Here is a 27,594-nt window from a genome sequence, read left to right as displayed (position 1 = left end):
CTGAGAAGGTCTTACAAATAGCTGTGAAAAGAAGAGAAGCAAAAGGCAAAGGAGAAAAAGAAAGATACACCCATTTGAATGCAGAGTTCCAAAGAATTGCAAGGAGAGATAAGAAAGCCTTCCTCAGTGATCAATGCAAAGAAACAGAGGAAAACAATAGAATGGAAAAAACTAGAGATCTCTTCAAGAAAAATAAGAGATACCAAGGGAACATTTCATGCAAAGATGGGCACAATAGAGGACAGAAATGGTATGGACCTAACAGAAGCAGAAGATGTTAAGAAGAGGTGGCAAGAATCCACAGAAGAACCGTACAAAAAAAATCTTCATGACCCAGATAATCACGATGGTGTGATCACTCACCTAGAGCCAGACATCCTGGAATGTGAAGTCAAGTGGGCCTTAGGAAGCATCACTGTGAACAAAGCTAGTGGAGGCGATGAAATTCCAGTTGGGCTATTTCAAATCCTAAAGATGGTGCTGTGAAAGTGCTACACTCAATATGCCGCTGTGAAAGTGCTACACTCAATATGCCAACCAATTTGGAAAACTCAGCAAAACTTGTTTCTGCTGGCCCCACAACTGGGAAAGATCAGTTTTCATTCCAGTCCCAAAGAAAGACAATGCCAAAGAATGCTCAACCTACTGTACAATTGCACTCATCTCATACGCTAGCAAAATTCTATATGCCAGGCTTCAACAGTATGTGAACTGTGAACTTCTGGATGTTCAAACTGGATTTAGAAATGGCAGAGGAACCAGAGATCAAATTGCCAACATCTGTTGGATCATTGAAAAAGAAAAGAGTTCCAGAAAAGCATCTATTTCTGTTTTACTGACTATGCCAAAGCCTTTGACTGTATGGATCACAATAAACTGTGGAAAATCCTTTAAGAGATGGGAATACCAGACCACCTGACCTACCTCCTGAGAAATCTGTATGCAGAGCTAGAAGCAACAGAACTGGACATGGAACAACAGACTGGTTCCAAATTGGAAAAGGAGTACGTCAAGGCTGTATATTGTCACCTTGCTTATTTAACTTATGTTCAGAGTACATCGTGAGAAATGCTAGACTGGATCAAGCACAAGCTAGAATCAAGATTGCTAGGAGAAATATCAACCTCAGATATAGAGATGACACCACCCTTATGACAGAATGCTTTGTAAGGCCCATTTAACTTTGCATTCCAGGATGTCTGGCTCTGGGTGAGTGATCACACCATCATGGTTTTGTGGGTCATGAAGATCTTTTTTGTATAGTTCTTCTATGTATTCTTGCCACCTCTTCTTAATATCTTCTGCTTCTGTTAGGTCCATATCATTTCTGTGCCTTATTTTGCGCATCTTTCCATGAAATATTCCCTTTGTATCTTATTTTCTCGAAGAGATCTCTAGTCTTTCCCATTCTGTTGTTTTCCTCTATTTGTTTGCATTTATCAGTGAGAAAGTCTTTCTTATCTCTCCTTGCAATTCTTTGGAACTCTGCATCCAAATGGGTATATCTTTCCTCCTCTCCTTTTCCTTTTGCTTCTCTTCTTTTCACAGCTATTTGTAAGGCCTCCTCAGACAACCATTTTGCCTTTTTGCATTTCTTTTTCTTGGGAGTGGTCTTGATCACTGCCTCCTGTACAATGTCATAAACCTTGGTCCATCGTTCTTCAGGCACTCTTGTCTATCAGATCCAGTCCCTTGAATCTATTTGTCACTTATACTGTAAAATCGTAAGGGATTTGATTTAGGTCATAACTGAATGGTCTAGTGGTTTTCCCCTACTTTCTTCAATTTAAGTCTGAATTTGGCAATAAGGTGTTCATGATCTGAGCCATAGTCAGCTCCTGGTCTTGTTTTCCTGACTGTATAGAGCTTCTCCATCTTTGGTTGCAAAGAATGTAGTCAGTCTGATTTCAGTATTGACCATCTGGTGATGTTCATGTGTAGAGTTTTCTCTTGTTTTGTTGGAAGAGGGTGTTTGCTATGACCAGTGCTTTCTCTTGGCAAAACTCTGTTAGCCTTTGCCCTGCTTCATTTGGTACTCCAAGGCCAAATTTGCTTGTTATGCCAGGTATCTCTTGACTTCCTACTTTTGCATTCCAGTTCCTATAATGAAAAGGACATATTTTTTGGGTGTTAGTTCCAGAAGGTCTTGTAAATCTTCATAGAACTGTTGAACTTCAGCTTCTTCAGCATTACTGGTTGAGGCATAGACTTGGATTACTGTGATATTGAATGGTTTGCCTTGTAAACGAATGGAGATCATTCTGTTGTGTTTGAAATTGCACCCAAGTGCTGCATTTCTGACTTTTTTGTTGACTATAAGGGCTACTCCATTTCTTCCAAGGGATTCTTGCCCACAGTAGTAGATGTAATGGTCATCTGAATTAAATTCACCTATTCCAGTCCATTTTACTTCACTGATTCCTAGAATGTCAATGATCACTCTTACCATCTCCTATTTGACTGCTTCCGATTTACCTTGATTCATGGACTTAACATTCCAGGTTCCTATGCAGTATTATTCTTTATAGCATCATACTTTGCTTCCCTTACCAGTCACATCCACAACTGGGTGTTTTGTTTGCTTTGGCTCCATCTCTTCATTCTTTCTGGTGTTAAAATATTTTCTAGTAGCATATTGGGCATATATCGACCTGAGGAGTTCATCTTTCAGTGTCAAATCTTTTTGCCTTTCCATATTGTTCATGGGGTTCTCAAAGAATACTGAAGTGGTTTGCTATTGCCTTCTCCAGTGGACCATATTTTGAGTTAAGTTTTTTTAAATCAAGATATAATTGACCTATATATAAGATTATGTTAGTTCCAGGTGTGCAGCAATGATTCTTATATTCAATTTGTTTCAAAGAAAAGTAGTAGATTTCATTCTTCTGGACATTTCTTGTTCTTTGTGTCCTGTGGAATATTTTCATTGTATCATATTTTGAGGGTTTTCTTCAAGGAGGGGAATTTCATACATCTCTCAAGTGTTGAATGAGAGGACAACTGCAAATGCTTTTTTTTCCTTGACCACATCACGTGGCATTTGGGATCCTAGTTCCTTTACCAGGGATTGAACCCTTGCTGCCTGCATTGGAAGTGTGACCTCTTAACCACTGGACCACGAGGCAAGTCCCTGCAAATGCTTGAAGTACAACAGATTAGCCTTTCCAGACTTTTGGAAGAAAACAAATCAAAACAAAACAAGCAGTACAGTAGCGATTACCTGGTTGGGGGCCTAATTTTACCTACTTCTTGCAAGATTAAGTTGGAAACTATAGGTTACTTATTTCTCCCTCCTGCCCATTGGTATGTCTGTAATGTTTCAGAGTTTAGTCAGGAATATATGAATTAGTCAGCTTTGGCTAAATTATGTTATAGTAACAATCCCCAGAGTTTCCAACAACAAAAGTTTATTTCTCATGTTAATGCCCTTGGTGTGCTGCAGAGCAGAGTGTTGCAAAGAGTGAGTCCCCCAAGACTGAGCGACTGAAGTGAACTGAACTGGACTCATTCTTCATTGGCCAAAGCAAGTCATGTGGTCAAACATGGCCTCAGGATCCAAGAAGTGTAATGCCCTCCAGGGATGAGCAGCTGGGGAAGGATTTGACAAGGGAAGGACAGCCGGTATTTTGATCATCACCCTATCTGTTGCAGTGTATTTTTGGATGTAGTGACTTTACAAGGAAGTCTCCTAGGGTTTGTTTTTTTTTTTTTTTCCGAAGGGTATTTATTTGGAGGTGGGGCAGGAAGATTTGCAACCTGTATTTTGAAACACCTTGATAGTGTGAATTGACTATTTTAATTACCATTTTGGGGATCTCAGCAGACCCTGGATTTAATACATGATAACAGCTCAGTAAACATTTGTTGGGTTAGTGGACAATGACTTCTAACAATAATAGGAAAGCCATACTTTTCATCGTCTCTACTGCTCTTTGCAGAGGCTTGAAACAGTTTTATAGAGAGAAGTGAAGTGAAGTGAAGTCGCTCAGTTGTGTCCGACTCTTTGTGACCCCATGGACTGTAGCCCACCAGGCTCCTCCATCCATGGGATTCTCCAGGCAAGAATACTGGAGTGGGTTGCCATTTCCTTCTCCAGGGGAACTTCCCAACCCAGGGATCGAACCCAGGTCTCCCGCATTGCAGGTAGACACTTTAACCTGAGCCACCAGGGAAGCCCTTATAGAAAGAAGGTCCCATAAACTATGCCTGTTATTTATTATATGAAAAATGATTCTTCAGGGTTCATTTTTACCATAAAAGAAATTGCTTTTTACTCACTCACATGTCCATTATGCAAAATTTACATTAAATACAACTGGGGAAAGGACCGTCTTCTTTTTGGCCGCTCAGGACCACGACTGATGATGCTTATTGTCTATTGCACTGTGTTTTCTTTTTCTCCTTTCTTTCTCCATGTGGTGGGTGAACATTGTATTTATAGTCACATTGTGATTGCTTATTCTACTTTTTGCAGTATCTCTTGTCTAATGCATAGTGTCATGAATTAACAATTGGAAGGGTCATAGACGAAATAAAGGAGTCATAAAATTAATTTTAGCTTTCCCTTTTCTGCTTTCCTCCATATGAACTATTCACTCAGTAAATTTACATCTTGTTCCTTTTCTGTCTCACATGAGGCAAGCATGGAAATGAGCAGAAGAATGATGAAAAGTAGACCAGAGGCCTGAAAAATTTGGTGGGAGGTGGTTCTAAGATCAGAATATCATTTCCTGGAGCATCAGGGTTATTTTCTTTTTTAATCTTTTCTTTCTTTTCGTTTACTATGAAATCACTTTTTCATAGCTTGGGGTTTTCACAATCTTTTGAAAAGTCAAAACTTTCTAATAAGTTGGTTTGAGTTCTGTTATCTTTTTATAATATACTGGATAAGTTTAATGTGAGTCATTCCAGAATGTAGCCCCTGCTTGAACCTCTGTGTTGAGTACCCTCTTTATCTAAGGTCAGAGCACTTAGTTAGCAACTGAGCTTTCTGTCTAAGCTTTGGAAACATGGCTGAGTCCTGAGTCATCGGGCCCTTCACAGTGCTGGCGATACACCCTGCTGAGGTACATGCATGAAATATTTGCTGTCTCAGTATAGATCTGAGGATGGGTTTGTCTCTTGAAACGTGTGGACCAAATTCCTTATGTGTTAACTAAAAGATACTGTTTGTGTCTGTTTTACAAAGGGATCTGATCAGGCCTGTTAAAGTTACCATATAGATGACATGATTCCAAACTGCCTGTGCTTGATGTAATTTGCAAATATTTTGAAATATCAAATGTAGCCTCAGGGAAGTCAGTGACCAGTTTTTGAATTTTCGTGAATTTTTCTGTTTTAACTTTCACAGCTGTTTAGTTTTGAAATGCCTGCTCCGCCAGATAAGTTAGGAATGTGTGGAGAGAGGCAGTTTAAATAATCTGAATGTTTGCTGTTGAAGCAGATGCCGCTAAGTCAGGCTTCCAGATCCAAAGTAGCAAAGAGGGAAGAGCAGGAGAATGAAGCTCCACGTGACACCTGCTGGAGAGGAATGTGGGCCCTGCAAGTGATTCTTGGGTTCTCATCCTAGAGTTTAATTTTCCCAGTTCTGTTAAGGTATCCTGGTAAATTCAGTATGAAGAGAGTGCTGATAACTTTTTAAAGAAAGGGGATTCAGTGATAACTTTGAGTTTCCATGTGATTACTTATCTAACATTTGTCTCCTTAAAAAAAAAGTGTCCATTATTAAGGTCAGCTCACAGGTCAGACATTAATCTTGGTTGTCAAGTGTCTGAAATCAGCTCTGGAGGCGAAAGTGGAATTGATGGCACTCATCATAGAGTACTGATTCTGTTGAATAAAAGACATCAGGCCTTTGGTCTCTTTTGTGTTGCAATTTTGAGCAGAATTTAAAAGAATGAAAATTTCCAAATATGTGCTAACACGATTTATGAGAATATTTATCAAGATTAAAATAATATATTAAAAATCAGCTTAATTAATTGAAGCTTAACTCTTAGAAACTGTTGTAAAGGATAGTTTAAAATTTGCTAATCATTATTAAAAGTCTAGATTGGGGGTAGAAACAGTTTCCCCAGGGTATCTCAATTTCCTTCATTTTAGAGTATCTTTTGTCAGAATGAAGAGAAAAAAAGATCAGTTGTTTTCAATCTGGCTTAACAGCAGTGACATAAAGGAGAAAACATAGCAATGCAGAAACAGGTAGTTTCTTGATTCATCCTTTCACACCTGCGTGGATAACAGAAAAGCCATAGGTCATCCTAATTGTTTTATAACTGCTAGGAATTTAAATGATTTTTGACACAGTACCTTCCTTTTCAGTTCTCAGTTACCTGTTTCCATAAGCTGGTCTTACACAAATAGGCTGGCTGAGAGGTATTTGCTTTCTGAAGCTAGCTTTCTTCAGTTTCTCTGTTTGACCTTTTAGTACGAAAACTTCCAGTCTCTAACCCCATTATCAGGCTTCAGTGAGTGTTAATTCTTGGTCAGTGTTGTTTCATCTTTCCTGCCAGCTCAACTCTAGGTTATTTTGAAACAGATTCTAGACATCATATCATTTCATTAAAGTGAATTGCTTTTGATAGTGACAGTGGAAGCCATTTTCCTTCTTGGCACTGGCATAGTCTCTCAGGGCGGAGTAGAATTTATAAGGAGACAGACTCTACATTGAAGAGCTTACCTTGTGAGAAAGGAGCTCATATTTTCTCTGGATACTTTCTTCAAGTTTCTCTTGTCTTTCAAATGGCAGGTATTTGCAAAGTTATTAAGTTCTTATCTGTTTGGAAATTCCTGTAGAAAGTTCAGGTTTAGTTATCCTGTACTGCCTTGTCTGTGCGTTATCTAAACAGTATTGAAGGGAAGAAAGAATTATTTTCACCAGAAGTTGGCTTGGAGAGGAGTTAGCTATATTGGATATATTTAGGAAGTACCCCTTAATGCTGTAATAATACACGAGCTTTTTAAAGCACCTCATAATAATAGCTTTTTAAAAAGCGCAAATGAAGCACTTAAAGGTGATCTCTTTTCCTAGCCATCAGTGGGATAATTTAATTCCTTTCCTGGGTCAAAATAAAATATTCTTTCAAGTACCCTGGGATCTGCAAGTATTGGTTGACTCATCTTTTGTTGTTAAACCTATTGGTTTCCCAGGCCAGAGTGTCTTTTTGTATACTTTGACCTTGCACTTTAAACTGAATTCCTTTTGTCCTTTGAAGGAGGCGCAAAACTATTATGTTTATATTGGTGTGAGAAGCCGAGTTTTCACTTTTCTCTATGATTTCTAAATTTAACTGGCTTTAATAATCATTATCATAATGGTTTCTTACTCCTAAACAAGTAGATTCAAAGAAAGTTTTAAAAAGTAGATTCAACAGGTTAAATAGAATTCTTGAATTGTTTTCCTTCTAAAACCAAAACCAATTTTGACCTAATTGTTAATTCTTAGAATTTGGTTCTTGAGCATAGAAAACCGTGGGGTTCACTTTTATATTTTACTTTATTAAGATCCCTCAAGTTACTGGTAACTTGGCTGTATGGGATGCTGAAAGTCCTGGACTGAGTTTGATCAGGAGTCTGACTTGCGTGTGATTAAATATGTGTCTACTTGTCTTCAGTAGGTAAACAGAAGTAATTATATTTGCATTCCACCTGTTTCACAGGGATGCTGTTAGAAGTCCTATAGTAAGATTTTTTTTCTTTAATTTGCAAAAATATTTGAGCTGCTTCACAGATTGGAGCTATATAAAAGTGAGGTGTTATTATGAACATCTCATTTTTCTTGATTTGTGTTTTTGACACTGGATGCACATATTGCTTTTTCTCTTTTCCTGGTATACAGGTTCTGCTGTGTGTTTTGAAACTGGTTTTCTTAACATTTTTAGCAGCTGGGGATGCTATAAAAGCCATCTTGTGTCCTGGTGTTAGTGCACGGTGCTGAGTGTGGATAGGTGGCTCGGTTAATGGCCAGGCAATTGAACTGCACTAAGTGCTTGCCTCTGTATCCTCTGGCCTCTCCGCTTTCAGGGTAGAGTTACTGTTTGCAGTGCCAGTCTCGCTGTCTGGGGCTGGGGAGTCTCAATCAGTGTGCCTGCTGCCTGGCTGTCTTGAATGCCATGTTTGTCTTCTCCCCCTCCCCCCATCTTGCATTTTATGTCTTGCACTTCAGGGTGGGTGATCTCCTGGGCTAACCACTTCAGGGAAGCATTGTGCTGTCTCAGAAAGTCAGAACAAGTCCTTTGCATTAAGTGGTAAGCATTAACAGAGCAGATCTGTGACAACGGCCACATCACTAGACTCATCTGTTTTTCTGGACTTACTGTGTGCTTACGGATGAAATCATTCTCCTTCTCTGGTTTGGATTGTATTCTTGAGAAAAGTTCAGACCAACTTCACATGCTTCCTTGATAGTTGAGTTGGTAAAGAACAGTCTTTTTTTGGACTCTATGGGAGAGGGCAAGGGTGGGATGATTTGGGAGAATGGCATTGAAACATGTATATTATCATGTGAAATGAATCACCAGTCCAGGTTCGATGCATGATACAGGATGCTCGGGGCTGGGGCACAGGGATGACCCAGAGGGATGATATGGAGAGGGAGGTGGGAGGGGGGTTCAAGATGGGGAACATATGTACACCCAGGGCGGATTCATGTCAATGTAAGGCAAAACCAATACAATATTGTAAAGTAATTATTCTCCAATTAAAATAAAAATAAAAGAAGAATGCACCTGCAATGCAGGAGACCCTGGTTCAATTCCTGGGTTGGGAAGATCCCCTGGAGAAGTGGGAAAGGCTACCCACTCCAGCATTCTGGCCTGGAGAATTCCATAGACTGTATAGTCCATGGGGTCACAAAGAGTGGGACACACTGAGCAACTTTCACTCACTGTCATGTGCATTTCACAGAAGATTCATTTGCTTTGAGTCCCAACAGTGGTTGTCCAACCTTGTACATAGTTAGGGTTGAAGAATTCAAACTGGTACTACTTAAAGGATTCCTCAGCCTTCCCTCAGTGCTTTTGTTCAGTTCAGTTCAGTTCAGTTCAGTCGCTCAGTCATGTCCAACTCTTTGCGACCCCATGAATCACAGCATGCCAGGCCTCCCTGTCCATCACCAACTCCTGGAGTTCACTCACACTCATATCCATCGAGTCAGTGATGCCATCCAGCCATCTCATTCTCTGTTGTCCCCTTCTCCTCCCACCCCCAATCCGTCCCAGCATCAGTCTTTTCCAGTGAGTCAACTCTTCGCATGAGGTGGCCAAAGTATTGGAGTTTCAGCTTTAGCATCAGTCCTTCCAATGAACACCCAGGATTGATCTGCTTTAGAATGGACTGGTTGGATCTCCTTGCAGTCCAAGGGACTCTCAGGAGTCTTCTCCAGCACCACAGTTCAAAAGCATCAATTCTTCAGTGCTCAGCTTTCTTTATAGTCCAACTCTCACATCCGTACATGACTACTGGAAAAATCATAGCTTTGACTAGACAGACCTTGGTTGGCAAAGTAATGTCTCTGCTTTTTAATATGCTGTCTAGGTTGGTCATAGCTTTTCTTCCAAGGAGCAAGCATCTTTTAATTTCGTTTGGAAATGAATTAACTTTTGAGAACAAGTGAGAGCAGTTGCTCAGGAGGCATAGCTATATAGACAAGGCGGTTGTCAGCAGCCCTCGTCGTGTCCTACAGCTCGAACTGTCTGCATCCTGTGACAACTGCCTGGCTTTGAAAGGTCCTTAAAAAGCAGTGACAGTGTACTTTGGTACTGAGTAAATAAAATAAGCAGAGGAAGCCTCTGATGTTAAGCTGAATTTATTTGATTTTAGGGCCGAATCAATGAAGACTTTCTAAGAGAAACTTGTGCTCTGAGCAGATAAAGAGAAACCTTGGGAGCGTTTTGATTGTTGCTTCCAAAATAGCAAGTTTCTAGAGCGTGGTTGCCTGTTTTATTTAATAAAGAAGAAGAAGCTGCTTCACCTCTCTTAAAATATTAAGTTAAGAAAAAAGTAAAAAGTCATCAGTGTTTTCAATAAAGCTATGAAGCTTTATTTTTTTCTTGAAAAGGCATATGTTTAAACATCAGCTTCATTAGTTGGAATATGTTTTATGTATTTCTGTTGTAACTCCAGATAATTGATTTGAAAATTAGACTAATGTAGTACTGTGAAATTTAGGGAGCAAGTTCATTTCTGTTGTTTTTCTTGGAATATTTTCTATTCCTTGGAACTTTTAAAATTGATATTTGGTTTCTGCTTTGTTGTTGTTGTTCAGTCACCAAGTCGTGTCCGACTCTTGGTAACCCTATGGACTGCAGCACACCAGACTTCCCTTGTCCTTCATTCTCTCCTGGAGTTTGCCCAAACTCATGTCCATTAAGCTGATGATGCCATCCAACCATCTCATCCTCTGTCATCCCCTTCTGTTGCCCTCAATCTTTCCCAGCATCAGGGTCTTTTCCAAGGAGTCAGTTCTTCGCATCAGGTAGCCAAAGTATTGGCGCTTCAGCTTCAGAAGCATCAGTCCTTCCAATGAATATTCAGGATTTATTTCCTTTAGGATGAACTGGTTGGATCTCCTTGCAGTCCAAGGGAGTCTCAAGAGTCTTCTCCAACACCACAGTTCAAAAGCATCAATTCTTCGGCACTCTGCCTTCTTTATGCACTTTGGAGAATTGAAATTAGTTTGATTCCTAAGAGTTGCAGGGTTATACAGTGTATCAGGACTCTGACTGCAGAAAGACTCCTTGTCTAGTTCTCAATTTATGCAGGTGACCACTGAAGGTGGAAGAGTGACCCCATGGCATTTTCAGCCTTCATTCATTTGTTCTAAGACTCATTCATCCAGTATACATTGTGTGTCATTCATGTCATTACATGGCTAGAACCATGTAACAGGGCTAGAAATGCAGAAACAGGTTCTTGTTTTCAAGGGACCAAAGTATTGTCTAAGGAACACACACTGAACAAACAGTTTACAATGGATTTAGTCCTAAGCTTAGAGCATGCAAGAACAATAGAGGAAGTCCACTTAAACCATTCTAACTTTCAAACAGGACATGTGGCCCGAGTTTAGAATAGCAAGAATTAGCCGGTTCAAGAAGGGAAGACAGAGAGGGGGTGTGTGTAGAGTTCTGCAGGGGATAAATTCAGTTCTTTTGTAAGAATAGTTCAGTAGTTAATAGTTACCAATCTATAATAGCTGTACCATAAATAAAATCCTTAAGGTTGCCTAATGTTGACATATTAATTTTGTATCTTTTTTTCCTTTGGTGTATTTCTACAAACTGTCTGTGCTGTTTTTCTTTTTCCCTTGTCAGTTTTGTTCTTGTTAATGGGCAGTGTCTACGTTTTCTTGCCAATTCCATAGTATGCATTTATTTGGATTCTAACTGCCATTTCTCCAGTCCCGCTTCTTAGTTGCCAGAGGGCGACAAACTGGAAAAAGTAAATTGGAAAAAGTAAACCTGATCCTGGCCCGCTCCTGCTAAATCTTTCATTAGTTCCCTTGCCCAGGTGTTGCCAGTGGGGCATAGTGTAGTCTCAACTCCAGCTTTACACCTTTGCCCTTGGGGTGGTTCCCTTCCTCCTGAGTGCTCATCTTCCACCTTGATAGTGATTCTGCAACTTGTCTTCCTCCTTCAGAGCCTGTCTGGTGACCTTTCCACCACATTCAGTTCATCAGTTTCTCTTCTCTGCTGAGTCTGTGCCCTGACCTGCCGTGCACTATTTTATGAAGCACGCTCCGATGATTGTTCCTGTTCTAAATTTGAGCTCTCTGAGGCAGCACCTGGAGGTTGCTCTCTGTGGATCTTTATGTTTATCACAATAACAGTTTGTGGGACTTCTCTGGAGGTCCAGTGGTTAAGACTCTGCACTTCCATTGCAGGGGGCATGGGTTCGATCCCTGGTTGGAGACCTAAGATCCCTTATGTCACACAGCACAGCCAAAAAAAAGTAAAAACCATTGTGTAATAAGTAGCCATTCCTTGATTTAAGCTGAACAGTTTAGTGTTTAAGCATTAAGTTAGTCTTTTATATCTACTGGGTGATGATCATGCCTGAACAGAAGTGCGTAAGTTAATGTTCCAAGCATTTTATTTACATTCACACTGATTTCCCCTTGTTAAACAGAAGCTTATTCTGACACTTGTTAGAACTGTAGGAAAGACTTTACTGAAGACTGCTGCAACAGAGGAGAGAGTTGCAGAGTCCAACAAAGATGAGCGGGGCAGGGTAAGCGGGGTGGGGGGTCAGTGGGTGGAGACTTATTAAAAGGAGGCGCTCATGGGTAGGGGAGTTCTTGCTATACTGATCTAATGGGAATGTTGCCAAAGGGAAGCCCAGGACTGGTGCATCGAAAGTTGGAGTTGAGGGACTTGATCAATTATCAGATGGAATCAGGTATCAGGGGTAGGGATGCTCTGTTAAACTGACTGGAGGATTCTTGCTAAAACTGGGCTAGGGAGAAAGGACAGGACAGGGCCAAGACTGAGCCCTCATCCAGAAGGGGGTTCAGAGGAGCCTGATTAAAGTTTGATTGGGGAAAGAGTCTTTGTCATGATGAGTTTTTTTTTTTTTTTTATCAGTAAACTAGGTACTGTTATTATCTGTATTTTATAGATAAAGACTCTAAAGCTTAGAAATAGTCTAAATAACTTCCACAAGCCAGTATGTACCAGAGCTGGATGCTTTCTATCTGAAGACCTGAAGCTGGTGATCCTTTTCTGAACTGGACTGTGCCTGTGATGGCTCAGTTAATTCTTGCTAACCTTCTCTGACAATCAGTAAAGTCTGCCTCTCTTTGAGAATCACTCCTGGCCTTGCTACTGCCAGTGCTGTTGTAAGGGCCATGAATCCCATTGCAGCAACATACTCAGGTGGCAAGAAGGAGGGAGATTTAAATGTTAGCAGCTTTATTAGAATTCCAGATAGATGGTGTGACCATTTATATATCTATCTATTCTATTTTTCTATACACAGCAGAATAACAGTTTTCAGTCAAATGGCTGGATCTCACCTATTGAAATATAGCTGCAGAAGGGAGAAAATATTAATGTTCAGATGTTCTGAACATAAAAGATAATTTTTCAGTTTATCAGAAATTTTGTTTCCCTGTTTTTGGCTGCCCTAGCTCTTAGTTGCTGCATGTAGGCTTTCTCTAGTTGTGGCAAATGGGAGCTAGTCTCTTGTGATGGCTTCTCCTGTTGCAGAGCATGGGCACAGTAGTTGTGGCACCCGGGCTCAGTTGCTCCATGGTGTGAGGGATCTTCCCAGACCAGGGATCAAACCCATGTCCCCTGCACTGGCAGGCAGATTCTTAACCACTGGACCACAAGTGGTCACAGTGAACAGCTTTGGACATTTTAATTATTTTCTTAGGGCACATTCCCAGGAGTTGAATTATTGGTTACATGGGGAAAGAACGTTTTTTCACTCTTGGAACATTGTTGTCACATTGCTTTCCAAGGGAGACATGACAGCTTGTCCTCCCACCAGCAGTGGGAGAGGGGCTCTAGTTGTTACAGTTATTAATATTGGAAATCTGCAATGATAAACTTACTTATTTTGAGGTTTTACTTCATTCTTTTGTGGTGAACTTTCCACGCTGGATTGACCTTAATTAAGCTGGCTCAAATTCTCAACTAAAATTTCCATTTGACAAAAACTTTGTAAGGTCCATTTTAAAGGTTGGGGTGTAAAGGAAATAAAAGTGTTAGTTTAATAATGTCCACGCAGATGAATGTTAATCAGTGAACTGCATATTGAATAAACTAACTTTTCTTCCCTTCAGTAACAATAGTTATCTTTTCAAAATCTTTTGAATGTTATTTGGAATTATAAATAGCTCTGCTGGATTCCACAACATTTAAATCAAATGCAGTCAACTTTACATGTGGAAACTTGTAATTCTGGATAAACTGAACTAGAATTCACATTTTAAGAATAAAAGTGGCTTCTCTAAGGTTTTTCATATTATGAGAAGTTGAACCTTTTTAAAGAAAGTATGAAATTGAGAAAACTTGGAATTTTCTTCTTTTTCAGTTTTATTCCAGAGCACAGTGTATTTATGATTTTTGACAGAAACATCTAAGTTTCTTTTCTGTCCTTTAATGGTACAGCTAGCCACTTCCACTTAAATTGAGTGAAATCCTTAGGAAATGATGACCAGGATTCTTTTCAGCTTTTGTCTTTTTTTCTCAGGCTTAGATATATTTCAGTGTAATTCAGTCAAGTGCAGTGAAATTAAAGGTTTGAATCATGTATCTGTTGTCTCCTGAAACACTCTGGTTTTCTGTTGGCTGCGGTCTGCTGAGTGTTTAGTGATGCTAATGTCACTGAATAGTTTTTTAGCCCTAAAAGTTCCTTGTGTCATAAATCTTGTCCTGCATAGAGGTCCTTTAGGTCATCTACCAGGGCACAGTTGGCTTTTGTTAATGACTGTATTGTCCTTTTCTTTCGTTCATGACACTCAGTCACTTTTCATTGACGTTTCAGTAAGGCTTTGTCTTTGGACATCGCTCGTTCTTTCAGGTCAGGTCAGTTCAGTTCAGTCGGTCAGTTGTTTCTGACTCTTTGCAACCCATGGACTGCAGCACGCCCGGCTTCCCTGTCCATCACCAATTCCTGGAACTTGCTCAAACTCATGTCCATCGAGTCAGTGATGCCATCCAACCATCTCATCCTCTGTTGTCCCCTTCTCTTCCTGCCCTCAATCTTTCCCAGCATCAGGGTTTTTTCCAAGGAGTCAGTTCTTCGCATCAGGTGGCCAAAGGATTGGAGCTTCAGCTTCAGCATCAGTCCTTCCAGTGAATATTCAGGACTGATTTCCTTTAGGATGAACTGATTGGATCTCCTTGCTGTCCAAGGGATTCTCAGGAGTCTTCCCTAACACCCCAGTTCAAAATCATCAGTTCTTCGGCGCTCAGCTTTCTTTATGGTCCAATTCTCACATCCATACATGACTAACTTTGACTAGACGGACCTTTGTCAGCAAAGTAATGTCTCTGCTTTTTAATATGCTGTTTAGGTTGGTCATAGCTTTTATTCCAAGGAGCAAGCATCTTTTAATTTCATGGCTGTTCTTTACCTGTTGGTAAATTAATGTTCAGCTGTAGCAGGAGCCAGCCAGCATCTGTGCATGGATGAGATCATTAATAGGTAGCCCTATAGATTTCCTTTATCTCCTGATTGGGTAAACACTTACCAGTCCTTAGCACAGACTCTCATAAGAGATTAAAACAAATCTCCCTTGAGGTTTCCACTTGCTGGCATCAGGACAGTTAGTTGGTCTAATTGTCGTGCACTGCATCTGTGAAGATGTCAGAAGTGTGAAATGCTCTCTGGCTTCTCAGTTGTGTACTCATTATTAAAGCTTTGTGCTTGTGCTCAGTTCCTAAGTCATGTCTGACTCTGCGACCCCCTGATCTGTAGCCCACCAGCCTCCTCTGTCCATGAAGTTTCCCAGGCAAGAAGACTGGAGTGGGCTGCCATTTCCTTCTCCAGGGCGTCTTCTCGACCCCAGGGATTGAAACCGAGTCTGCTGCATTGACAAGTAGGTTCTTTACCACTGAGCCACCAAGAAAGCCCTATCAAGGCTTCCATGTAGTCAAATTTCATTTTGATGCGTATATTCAAATGTAGAGCAGTTTATCAATACTAGCACATGGTGGTTTTTTTGCACAGCATGCGTCTGTTTCATTTCTTCTTTTACTGTGCTCTATAAGCTCATATTTAATTTATCCAATTGCAGCTGTTGCACTATTTTTGTGGAACGAGGCTTAAAAATCTGGCAGGAGGCCTTTCTGCTTTCTTGCTCTTTTCAGTGTTACAACACTGTTTTGCACAATCGGTGCTTTCTGGGTAGTTTCTTGACTTCTTTTCCAAAACTGAGACTTCCTCTAAGACTTTTCTCTGCCTAGCTTTGATCACTGTTCCCGAAGCAGAACTGATAAGACCCTTCTTGGTTACTGCTTGTATTTAGAGGTTTATAGGTTATTTACCTTAGCGATAAAGGTGAGAGTAGCCAACCAGTACAGTGTGTTGATTTAAGACAGGGTGATATAACATGGAAGGTTATTTTATTATTAAATATTTTCTTTTCGATATGCTTGTGTGTTGAGAATTCGGTTTTTATTTGGAAGAAAAGTTTTAAGTCATCTTTTAGTGATTGGATTTATCCACGTGACACAGAGGACAACATTTTGTTCTCCCGTTACCGAGTTCATTACTTTCTTTCTCCCCATGTGATAAGTGTTTACAGTTACCTGTGAAATTTTCAATTTTTTGTCGCTTATTTTTATTTGGGAAGAAACTGGAAAGTGAGTTGATAACAGGTTAAATTTATGTAATCTCATTAATTGGCAGATAATCTTGACATTCCAAAAGATTTATATTTAAAATAAAATTTAGTCTGAAATGCCCCTCTCCCACTCACTGATTTTTTTTTTATGGTATCTTAGTATAGCTTTTAATTTTATATTTTAAATTATTTTCTTAATTGGCATATAATTGCTTTGCAGTGTTTTGTTAGAATCTGCTGTACAGTAGTGTGAATCAGCTGTATATATACATATCCACTTATTGATTCTTAAGATTATTGATGTTTGATTTGGGGTAATCTGCTTTCTTCCAGGAATTGCTTTTTCAGCTTTTAGTGCCTTTCAGTGATACTGGTTTTTTGGTTTTTTTTTCAGTGATAACTTTTATTCTTAATAATCCTCTTGAAAATGGGACCTTCTGGAAGAAATAAAGTCCCTCACTTATTGAAGCTTTATGAACATGGTTATCCTATCTGCAGCTTAGTGTTCGAGAATCTGATTTCTTAGATGCATTAGACAAGCTGTAAGTTAATGACTTACTTCTCAGATGTGACTTGGCAACTGGTTGGTGGTCTGGAAGTGTCAATAAGCGTCAAAGAGGGGCTGATTGATTTCCATTTCTCTCTTAAAACAAGAATGCCTTTATTGTGTCTTTTTGTTTTCTGTCCCTCATTTTTCAACTTTGTAGCTATGCTTTGGTTTTACTGCTCCCTGCTGAATTCTCTCCTATTGCAAATATTAAAATAAGGGTGATTTAGGAGAACTAAGGTTAAAACCTGCTCCATGAGCTCCATAGGCTCAAGATTCCTTGGCATTTCTCTTTGTGGAACGTAAGCAGGGGTGAGTGGACGTGTCGTCTGAAATGCCAGTGTGTGTTGCCCAGAGACGTGCTGACAGCTGGGCCTGACAGTGCTGTGGCCACTGGCCGCTCGTGACCTGTCGTCCCCTTCTCACCTCGGTCCCCTGCCACCACCCCTTCCCCCGACAACGGAAACCTGGGAGGCATGCCTGTTCTCTTTTGAGAGGACAGCTTGAATATTCACTGCAGCTTTTCAGATAGAACATTGACATTGTCTCTTTGAACTCAGTTCTCTCTTTTATTGGGTTCTTCACCCTTCATGCAGTCTTAAAGTCTTACTCGTGAGCAAGCTGCACATCCCTTACAGACCATCTTGTTCAACTTCAAACAGTGGCACATTTAGAAGCTGCGTTTGAGGCCCGTGATTTCAGACATGACAATTCGGCATTGATCAGGTTGGCTGTATGTTTGGGACCTGTCAGTTCCTTTGTCCATGAATTGCGTGGCTTTCGGTACCTTTTCTCTGTATTTCAAAAGACCTTTGTGTACATCCTGCCTTATGTGTAATCTTACAGGGCAGCTTTCTGCCTTTTGTTCGTTCCTGCTTGTTTTTCACAGGACTGACTTTGGTGTAAGGCTTGCTTAAAATGCAGAGGGGTAGACTCGTCTAGTTGTTTTTCATTCACTGCAGATTTTAATTTTTTTTAAATAATAGAGATTTCATTTTTTTTAAGGTTTTCTAATTTTGAATTCTTAGAGATGTAATGGCCTCCAAAAGTAAGAGATATGGGGGGAGTAGTTTTTGTTTTAATTTTAATTTTTGTGATTCCTTTCCATTTTTATTCTAGAATGGGGGAGTGGGATGGGGTGGGATAGTGGTGGTGGTGGTAGTGATTGAATATGAGTAGAACAGTGCCTGAAACCAGGCCATCCCAGCTGTCAAATACCAGATAATATCATGATATATTATGTACTTTTGTGTATTCCTGAAAATATTTTTGTACCTTACAAGGTATTTTATTGTTGCTTATACTTTCATTTTTGTCTTACATTTTGACAGTTTTCTTTTCCTTTCTTTCTCAATGTTTCATTGATGCCTAATTTCCAGAAATTTAAAATTTTTCTTCTGTACCTTGCTATCCTGTAGGTCCTTTAACATAAAACTAAACCTTTTGAGCAACTTTACAACAAAATTTTCAAAAATAAATTATTATAAGAAATGAATTTAAGTTTATTGCCTTAGTACCATGAAAATCTATTTCAAATAAATTAGCCTGAATATTGGACAAGGACACTGTGAACTGCATGTAGACAACAGACCTGTGAAAACGCAGGCCAGCGATAAAGTTATTTTAAATATGAGGAAGAATAGGTCTCTTGTTTCCTTACCTCTCTGACTCCTGATACCTTCCAGCCAGCTTGCCTTTCTCTGGCAGTGTAAGTAGTTGCCTGCAAACTAGAACTGTTGGAACACTGTAAATTTATGGCCCCCCTGGTTTGGTAAAGAATCACTCTTTGGCTCAGTGATTTGATAAGACTCCGTGTTTGGTAAAGAATCTGCCTGCCAAGGCAGGAGATGAGAATGTGATCCCTGACTTGGGAAGATACCCTGGAAGAGGGAATGACAACCCACTCCAGTATTCTTGCCTGGAAGATTTCATGGACAGAGGAGCCTGGCGGGCTATAGTCCATGGAGTCTCAAAGAATTTGGACTGCACTTGACATGGAAAAACAGTGGAAACAGTGTCAGACTTTATTTTTTTGGGCTCCAAAATCACTGCGGATGCTGATTGCAGCCAGGAAATTAAAAGACACTTACTCCTTGGAAGGAAAGTTATGATCAACCTAGATAGTATATTAAAAAGCAGAGACATTACTTTGCCAACCAAGGTCCATCTAGTCAAGTCTATAGTTTTTCCCGTGGTCGTGTATGGATGTGAGAGTTGGACTGTAATGAAAGCTGATTGCCAAAGAATTTATGCTTTTGCACTGTGGTGCTGGAGAAGACTCTTGAGAGTCCCTTGGACTGCAAGGAGATCCAACCAGTCCATTCTAAAGGAGATCAATCCTGGGTGTTCATTGGAAGGACTGATGCTAAAGCTGAATCTCCAATACTTTGGCCACCTCATGCGACGAGTTGACTCACTGGAAAAGAGTCTGATGCTGGGAAGGATTGGGGGCGGGAGGAGAAGGGGACGACAGAAAATGAGATGACTGCATGGCATCACCGACTCAATGGACATGAGTTTGAGTGAACTCCAGGAGTTGGTGATGGACAGGGAGGCCTGGCGTGCTGTGATTCATGGGGTCGCAAAGAGTCGGACGCGACTGAGCGACTGAACTGAACTGAACTAGTGGCTGAACAACGAAAACAACAAGAAGAAGAATAGTGGGGAGAATATAAGCCTAATTTGCTTATAAATGTTCCACTGTACATAAAATACCTTCTCTACTAAAATTATATCTTTAAATATTGAGACCAAGTATCTAGCAACCAACATAGGTCTTTGGTGTGTTCACAGCATCAGTTCAAGTCTCTGCCTCTTCTGTAGGCTTTGCTTGTCTAGTTGTTGGGACTTTTTCTTCTTGCTTTAAAAAAAGAATAATTTTTATTGGAGTGTAGTTGCTTTACAATGTTCTGTCAGTTTCTTTGCTGTGCTATGCTTCATCGTGTCTGACTCTTTGCAGCCCCATGGTCCAGGCTCCTCTTTGCAACCCCACCCACCAGGCTCCTCTGTTCATGGGATTCTCAAGGCAAGAATAGTGGAGTGGGTCGCCATTTTCTCCTCCAGTGGATCTTCCCAACCCAGGAATAGAACCAGGGTCTCCTGCATTGCAGGTAGATTCTTTACTAGTTGAGCTACAAGGGAAGCCCCTGTTACTTTCTACTGTACAACAAAATGAATCAGCCATACATTCCTACTCAGTTCACACAGCGCATTAAGTAGAGTTCCCTGTGCTATACAGTATATTCTCATCAGTTTTCTGTTTTATGCATAGTTCAATAGTGTATATGTACAACCCCAATCTCCCAAGTCCTCTCACCCACTTTGCTTCTTTATATAAGATAATTCCAAGATTTTGTGAGAGTATGGGCATTAATTAAGTATAAAAATAGATACTGTATGTTCATAATGTCATTTTGGTCTTTCGATCACTAATCCTTAACTAAGTCCTGTTTTGGTTGTTAGAATTCTGCTGATTACTGAAATTGTGTAATTGTGAGGATTTCTTTTTCTGTGAATGAGTACACGTTTGAATTAACTCATCTCAGTATTCGTTTTTATAATTACCTACTCTCCCCCTTTAATTTTATAATGTGTTAGAAAATTTTCAAACTTCCAGGAAGTTAGGAAGAATTATATGACATACCTATTTTTAAAGAGGTTTTGCAAAGTTTATTTAATATAAAGTTAAAAGTTTTAAATTATGCCAATAATTGAGTTTAGAAATTTTATTCCTCATGATTAATTTTTGCCTTTTTTTTTTTAGTATTTTAGTGTGCTAGAGACCAATTATACATATTTTGTATTTTATTTTTTGAAATCATTTAATATTTTCTGAGTAATCTCCGTTTATGATAGCAAAACAATGAATCAAATAACAAATTTATTTTAACACAGTTTTTATGCAAAATGACATTTTAATACTGTTTTAAGGATGACCTACCACTTTTATAAATGTAAATTTACAGAGGTGTCTTCTACTTTAAATACATTAAAATCTGAATTTTATTTTATTATTATTTTTTTAAATTTATTTTATTGGAGGCAAATTACCTTACATTAATATATTGGTTGGTTTTGCCTTACATTGACACGAATCTGCCCCAGGTGTACATGTGTTCCCTTTCTTGAACCCCCCTCCCACCTCCCTCTTCCCCATATCCTCCCTCCAGGTCATCCCTGTAAAATTTGAATTTTAATGTAAATATTGAAATTCAGAATCGTATTTATTTTGTAACTTTCTGTGATTAGCTCCCCTTTCTGAAGCTGAAATGAAGAAAGGTTAAAGACTTTTCTCAAACATGTTTTAGCTTTTGGCTTAAAAATACTAACATTTAGCCAAACTTTTCAAACTACTATTTATTATTTCTTGATTGCTCAATATTTAGTCCGAGTGTTTTTCTATTTTTTATATGTAATTATAGAAATGTTTGCCTCACTCTAAAACAATATAAGTAAGTCCAGCAATGTGTTTATGAAAGGTTTTTAATAACTTGGGGAAGTGAAAGTCGCTCAGTCATGTCCGACTCTTTGCAATGAAATTCTCCAGGCCAGAATACTGGAGTGGGTAGCCATTCCCTTCCCCAGGGGATCTTCCCAACCCACGGGTCGAACCCATGTCTCCTGCATTGCAGGAGGATTCTTTACCAGTTGATCCCCGAGGGAATCCCAAGAATACTGGAGTGGGTAACCTATCCTTTCTCTTGTGGATCTTCCCAACACAGGGATCGAACCAGGGTCTCCTACGTTGGAGAGGATTCTTTACCAGCTGAGCTACCAGGGAAGCCCAACTTGGGGAAAATATGCATTATAGTGTAAAGTGTGCAAAAGAAGGAAACAAGTGTATGTTTATAGAGAAAAGGCTACAGGATAGAAATGCTAAGTGTTAATAAAGTGTGTGCATGGTGCCGCCTTCTCTGATGCAGAACAGCTCTTCCCCAGAAGTACTGCATCAGCTGGTGAGCTTTCTGCACTTGTTCTGAGGCAACGGCCCTACATCCCTGATTCTTCAGGGAGAAGAACACCCATCTCTAGTTTCCTTTATATAGATGCCTATGTTCTGTGTATTTTCATTGTAGATCAGCAGTCCCCAACCTTTTTGGCACCGGGGACCAGTTTCATGGAAGACAGTTTTTCCACAGAGGGAAATACAGTTTCAGGATAATTCTCACTTCTTTTATTCCTACATTGTGATATATAATGAAATAATTATCCCACTCACCATAATGCAGACTCAGTGGGAGCCCTGAACTTGTTTTCCTGCAACTAGATGGTCCCATTTGGGGATGATGGGAGACAGTGACATCCAAAGTGTGCTTGCTTATGTCCAGTTTACTCTGTAATCTTGTGTTTCGCAAAGCTCGGATACTGGAGATGGAAGCAGGCTTTTCAGTGCTTTTATGGCAGTCTCAGGATATTCTGCCTTGACTTCAATCCTGAACATATGGAGAGTTCAAGTCTCAAGCATACCTCTAAGGCCACGGTTATTTGTGATCTCAAGCGGTCATGTGAGTGATGGGGAGCGGCTGTAAATACAGATGAAGCTCGGCTTGCTTGCCCACCGCTCACTGTACTGGCCTTTGGCTGGGGGGTTATATTATAGATAGCTCTACATCTCCTGTTATAGATAGCTCACCTCAGCTGAACTGGTTGTTTGGGTTGAAATCCCATTGTATGGATTGAAATTCTGCCTTCACTCACTCCTGTTTTGTGTTTTTAAACCACACTGTTAGATTTTTTTTTTTTAAATATAAGACTTTCAACTTCCATTTGATAAATGCTTACACTTGACTTTTTTATACAAAAATAAAAGCTTTTTGGACTTATCTGGCAAAATTCTATTACTTATTTCCCACATTCAGTTTCCTTGTGGTCTGCTTTAACACTTTAAAACAACAAACCCACTGGTTTCCCTTCTGTGGTCTTTTTTGTCTACCAGTGCTTTTATTGTTTGGGACAGTACACCCCACCCCCCAGCTTCACTCTGGTTAGTTTTCCAGGCTAACTACTTCACAAATGTTCCATTAAGTTCTCTTTATTTATTTATTTATGACTGCTGAGTCTTCATTGCCTGCACAGGCTTTTCTCTAGTTGTAATGAGTGGGGCTACTCTCTCGTTGAGGTGAGCGGGGCTACTGTTCACTGTGGTACACAGGCCTCTCATTGCAATGGCTTCTCTTGTTTCAGAGTGCAGGCTCTAGGCACCGTCTCAGGAGTTGTGCTCAGGCTTATTTGCTTCAAGGCATGTGGAATCTTCCCAGACCAAGATCTAACCAGTGTCCCCTGCATTGGCAGGTGGATTCCTATCCACTGTACCATCAAGAAAGTCCTAAAAATGGAAATTCTTTAATAGTTTGTGTTCAGATTTTTTTATTTTAGTTTTTTTTCCCCATGCCTCACAGCATGTACTTGGGCTTCCCAGGTAACTCAGTGATAAAGAATCTGCCTGCCAACGTAGGAGACGCAGGAGATGTGGGTTTGATCCCTGGGTCAGGAATATCCCCTGGAGGAGGAAATGGCAACCCACTCCAATATTCTTGACTGGAATATTCCACAGAGGAGCCTCGTGGGCTAAAGTCCATGAGGTCGCAAAGAGTCAGACAGGACTGAGAACATCCTTTGTGTGTGTGTTCTCAAAAATGAAGTGGGTCTGCTGCTTCAGGAAAAATGACTGCCAGCATTTGTTGCTGATGATAACAGTTCATGGGGTCGCAAAGAGTCACCAAAAAAAAAAAAAAAGAAGGTAAGACAGTGCACTGCATGTACTAGTGTTAATGAAAAAGAGCATTTGTTGTAACCATCAAGCAGATGGACTAGTATATGTGATGGTTAGGAAAAAGATTGATTTAAAAAATAACAAACACAACAATGCAATGAGTGGGATAATAGTATAGGGTCACTCACCGGACTGAGTTTCTTGTTGCCCTAGAGGCTTTCATCCACATTCCTTAGTGCCCATCACTGCACCCAGGACTAAGAAACTGTACAGAGGAGGAATGAATGAATGAACCCTTAGTTGTAACCTTCATTTGCCGTGTTATCTCCCAGCTCTAGTGTCAGTCTTCAGGTCATTAAAGACAGCCTGTTAGTGTGTTTATAAGTACCTAGAAGTGAAGTTTTCATGAACTTAAATGTTGCATTTCAATTACAGGCGTCGGTTAGCAAGGTGAAAGTAACAGAACCATGGCTCAGTTTCCCACACCTTTTGGTGGTAAGTTTTCAAAGATTTTTACTTTTTTTTTAATGTACTTTGGAACTGTATTTTTAAAAACTTAGTATTATGGCAGATTTCAAATATTCACATAAGTAGAGGGAATGGTATAACCAACCCATCACATACTTTCAGTGATTATCAATCAACTTATGGTCAATACTGATTTACCTGGATTCTTTTGAGCACCTTGCATATATATCTGATCATTTCATCCACAGATATTTTAGTGAATGTTTCTAAAAGGTAACACTTTTAAAGCTATAGCTACAATACTGTTGCCACTCCAGTGAAATTTATAGTAATTCCTTAATGTCCTCAACTATCGAGTCACTGTTAAAAATTTCCCTGATATTCCTTAGGTATTATTTTTTTTTGTTACAGTTTGGTTCAACTCAGGATCTGAACAAGACACAGTTCATGTGTCTCTTTAGTTGCTTTGTTAGTGAACCACCACCACCCCCATCTCTGTTGTGTTTTGTTGTTTTCTGCAATTTATTTGTTTAGGTGACTGGGTCATTTATATTCTGTACTTTGTTTGGAAGGCTGGATTTGAAGCATGGAATTTTTGTTTTGCTTTAGTTTATCTATTTGAAACATCAACCTGCACAAAATTTGTTTTTCAGGTAATCTTCCCTAAGATTATTAGGAAAGTGTTAAATGTTGGTTTCCCTTACTGGCCATGTTTTGGTTTGTTTTAAAGAGATTTTAAAAGAGAGTTGCCAAAGTATCTCTTGGCAACTCTCGCACCCAGTTACCATGAAGAGAGTAAGGCAGTCCAAAACCTCATTGCTGTGATCACATAAGGAGAAGTCTCTGTGGGATTCTTAGTGCAGAAATCTGCAATCTTTTCAAAACCATTTGTGTTACTATTTTATTTTGTGTTTTGTCTTTGTTCCCCTTCTTAATCACTGAGCACATTTTTGTTTTGTTTGTTGAGGTTTGCTTTTACTCGACGAATTTTGACAGGGCCCCAGATGTTGAGGATTGTAGGACCTGTGAGGGATCTGATCTGCCTGGGTCGCCCTCTGATACTTGATGTCTGTCGCAGTGCCTGGCACATACAGGCCTTCAGCAAGTACATTTCCAGTGACGGAATGAACTGCTGCTCTGACTATCACTGTCTTATCAGACCTGCCCCTTCACATATTGTCTGTTCCCACCATTTGGGAAAAGATCTGAGCTTCTGAAAGCCTTTTTCCTTTGTAATCGAGAGTTATTTTGGTGAATTCATGTGAGGAGACCTCGTACTAAAGTGGGCTCCCCTCATGGCTCAAATGGTAAAGAATCTGCCTCCAATGCAGGAGACGTGGGTTTGATCCCTCAGTTGGGCAGATCCCCTGGGAAAGGGAATGGCTACCCACTCCAGTACTCTTGCCTGGAGAATCCCATGGACACAGAGGAGCCTGGTGGAGCCCTAAAGTGAAAGCAGTCTCAGAAATGAGGGTGCATCTGGTCAGTCCAAGAGTTGAAACTGAAGAACTTATCCCTGTTTTCTCTGGTTTGTCATTGTTGTTTTTTTTTTCCAGGATACTCATTTCCCATTTTTAAAATCAGTTTCAGTGAGTTATAATCTACATTCTATAAAAGTTACTGCAGTCTAGTATTTGAGTATTTTTGTCACTCCAAAAAGATTTTCTTGGAATCAACTAGAATACTAATTTAGTGAAGCTCAATTTTTCCATAACTTCCACAAAGAATGTATGTTAATATCTTTTTCTTTTGCTTGCTTTACTCTTACTTTTCTCTTCTTTTTTTGCTTTCAAAAGTTATCTTATTACAATATAGTTGATTTACAGTGTTGTGTTACTTGCTGCTGTACAGCAAAGTGAGTTGGTTACACATAGACTTATATCTGCTCTTTTTTAGATTCTTTTCCCGTGTAGGACATTAGAGAGCATTGAGTAGAGTTTCCAATGCTGTACAGTTCTTATTATTATCTATTATATACTGTGTATGTGTCTACTCTTAGTTTTCTAACTTTATATTCACAACTTCCAAGGACAAACAGATGGTAATTTATCAAATGGTTTATAATATACTGACCATATAAGTGCTATGGCAACTGTGTGAGCACATTGTTTTTCTTCTTTCATTGAATAATTCCTTTGTCTTTTCTTTGGCTTGTAGGCAGTCTGGATATTTGGGCCATAACTGTAGAGGAAAGAGCAAAGCATGATCAACAGTTCCATAGTTTAAAGCCAATATCTGGATTTATTACTGGTAATTGGAGTCAATATTTTTACATTTTTACTTACCATGGTGCATATATCTGTGGAAAATGCAGAGTGAATGTGGGCACCTGTGACCAAGGATTTACTTTACTTATTTTGATTTAGCCTGGATTCTGTATTTTCACAGTTACTTTTCCTCCGATGCACTCAAGCCTTTCTGCAATTTTTAATGGATGCCGAGTCACTGTTTTCGGCATATCACTGGTGGGAATTGGTTAAATTAATGGATCACATTCTTTAAGTAATTATAACATTGGACTGTGGTCCTTGAGTAAAAACAGTTCCTTAATTCTGACCTTGAACTTGGCTTGAGAAACTTGAGTAAATTAAGAGATATGAACATTTAAAAACATTTCGTTTATTGCTACGTCCTTAAAGATTCCTTTGTACTTTGCCTTTTCTAGTTTCTTTCCTGTTTGATTACTTTTCAGGGGTTAGCTTTAGAAAAAATGGAATCTAGATCTCCTGGAGACTTGTTTTGTGTATGTTTGTCTCAGCTCTCTTTAACTTATTACTTCTTAGTTATGGATGTGATTCTTTTGATCATTGTTCCTCATTCTCCATAAATATGTTAGCAGTACCAATTGAAATGTAGGTAAATGGGAATAACAAAGAGCTATTTTGTAAAGTAGAAGTATGGGTCATCAGTTTCGTGGGGATTCCTGTAGGTACACTTTGTCATAATATGTAGCTGTTACCATTTTAATTACTAGTAGATTTGTTAACATAGACAGTCTACCCTTATATAATGGTAGACACTTTTTTTTTTAAGTGTTACGTTCTGAAGTCAGTGCTGATGTATTCCTTTTATTGTTACTTATAAACTTATCATTTGGCTTTTAAAATGTATTAAGTTTCATATTTACTAGATTATTAGCCTTTTTCATTTTTGTAATTTTGACATAGGAGTTTTCTGTCATCCACTATTTTCTTCTAAAACTTTATCCATTTAATTTACAGGTGATCAAGCTAGAAACTTTTTTTTTCAATCTGGGTTACCTCAGCCTGTTTTAGCACAGATATGGTAAGTTGGAGCTTCATATATACAGAAGGTTATTAAAAAAAAAAGTTCAGTAATATCTAATCTTAATTTCTTAAATTATAGAAGGAAAACATGTATCTTTAGTCTGAAATATGCTTCCACCTCTCCAGAGAAATACTTCTGAAAATTATCTTTCTGATATGGAACTTAGAAAAAGTGGTGACATTTGCAAGATAACACTGTTGTAAATTTGACTTCCCAGTTGAGAAGTCTGCATTTTTATATTTTCTCACCAATTGTTTTGGCTTCATTCACATCACCCATACTCAACTG

At 39.3% G+C, this 27,594-nt stretch overlaps 1 protein-coding gene across 6 annotated transcripts in view; it reads left to right on the top strand.

Annotated features, from left to right (window-relative positions):
- ITSN1 (intersectin 1) overlaps positions 1 to 27,594 on the top strand; it is a 256,074-nt gene that overhangs the window by 51,729 nt on the left and 176,751 nt on the right. For 4 of the 6 annotated variants that reach the window (XM_088835638.1, XM_088835659.1, XM_055421005.2 and 1 more), the window contains exons 2-4: positions 23,986 to 24,045; positions 26,176 to 26,268; positions 27,240 to 27,303. In XM_088835638.1, coding sequence (XP_088691764.1) covers positions 24,018 to 24,045; positions 26,176 to 26,268; positions 27,240 to 27,303 — 185 coding nt within the window. In that variant the 5' untranslated portion in view covers positions 23,986 to 24,017. The remainder of the gene's footprint in view (positions 1 to 23,985; positions 24,046 to 26,175; positions 26,269 to 27,239; positions 27,304 to 27,594) is intronic. The other 2 variants (XM_088835656.1, XM_088835648.1) reach the window with 1 other exon arrangement.

The sequence above is a fragment of the Moschus berezovskii genome, chromosome 1, assembly GCF_049115385.1.
Source record: "Moschus berezovskii isolate FMDL1 chromosome 1, NW_MosBer_1.0, whole genome shotgun sequence".
Taxonomy (NCBI): Eukaryota; Metazoa; Chordata; class Mammalia; order Artiodactyla; family Moschidae; genus Moschus; species Moschus berezovskii.
This window is presented reverse-complemented; position numbering and strand designations above follow the sequence as displayed.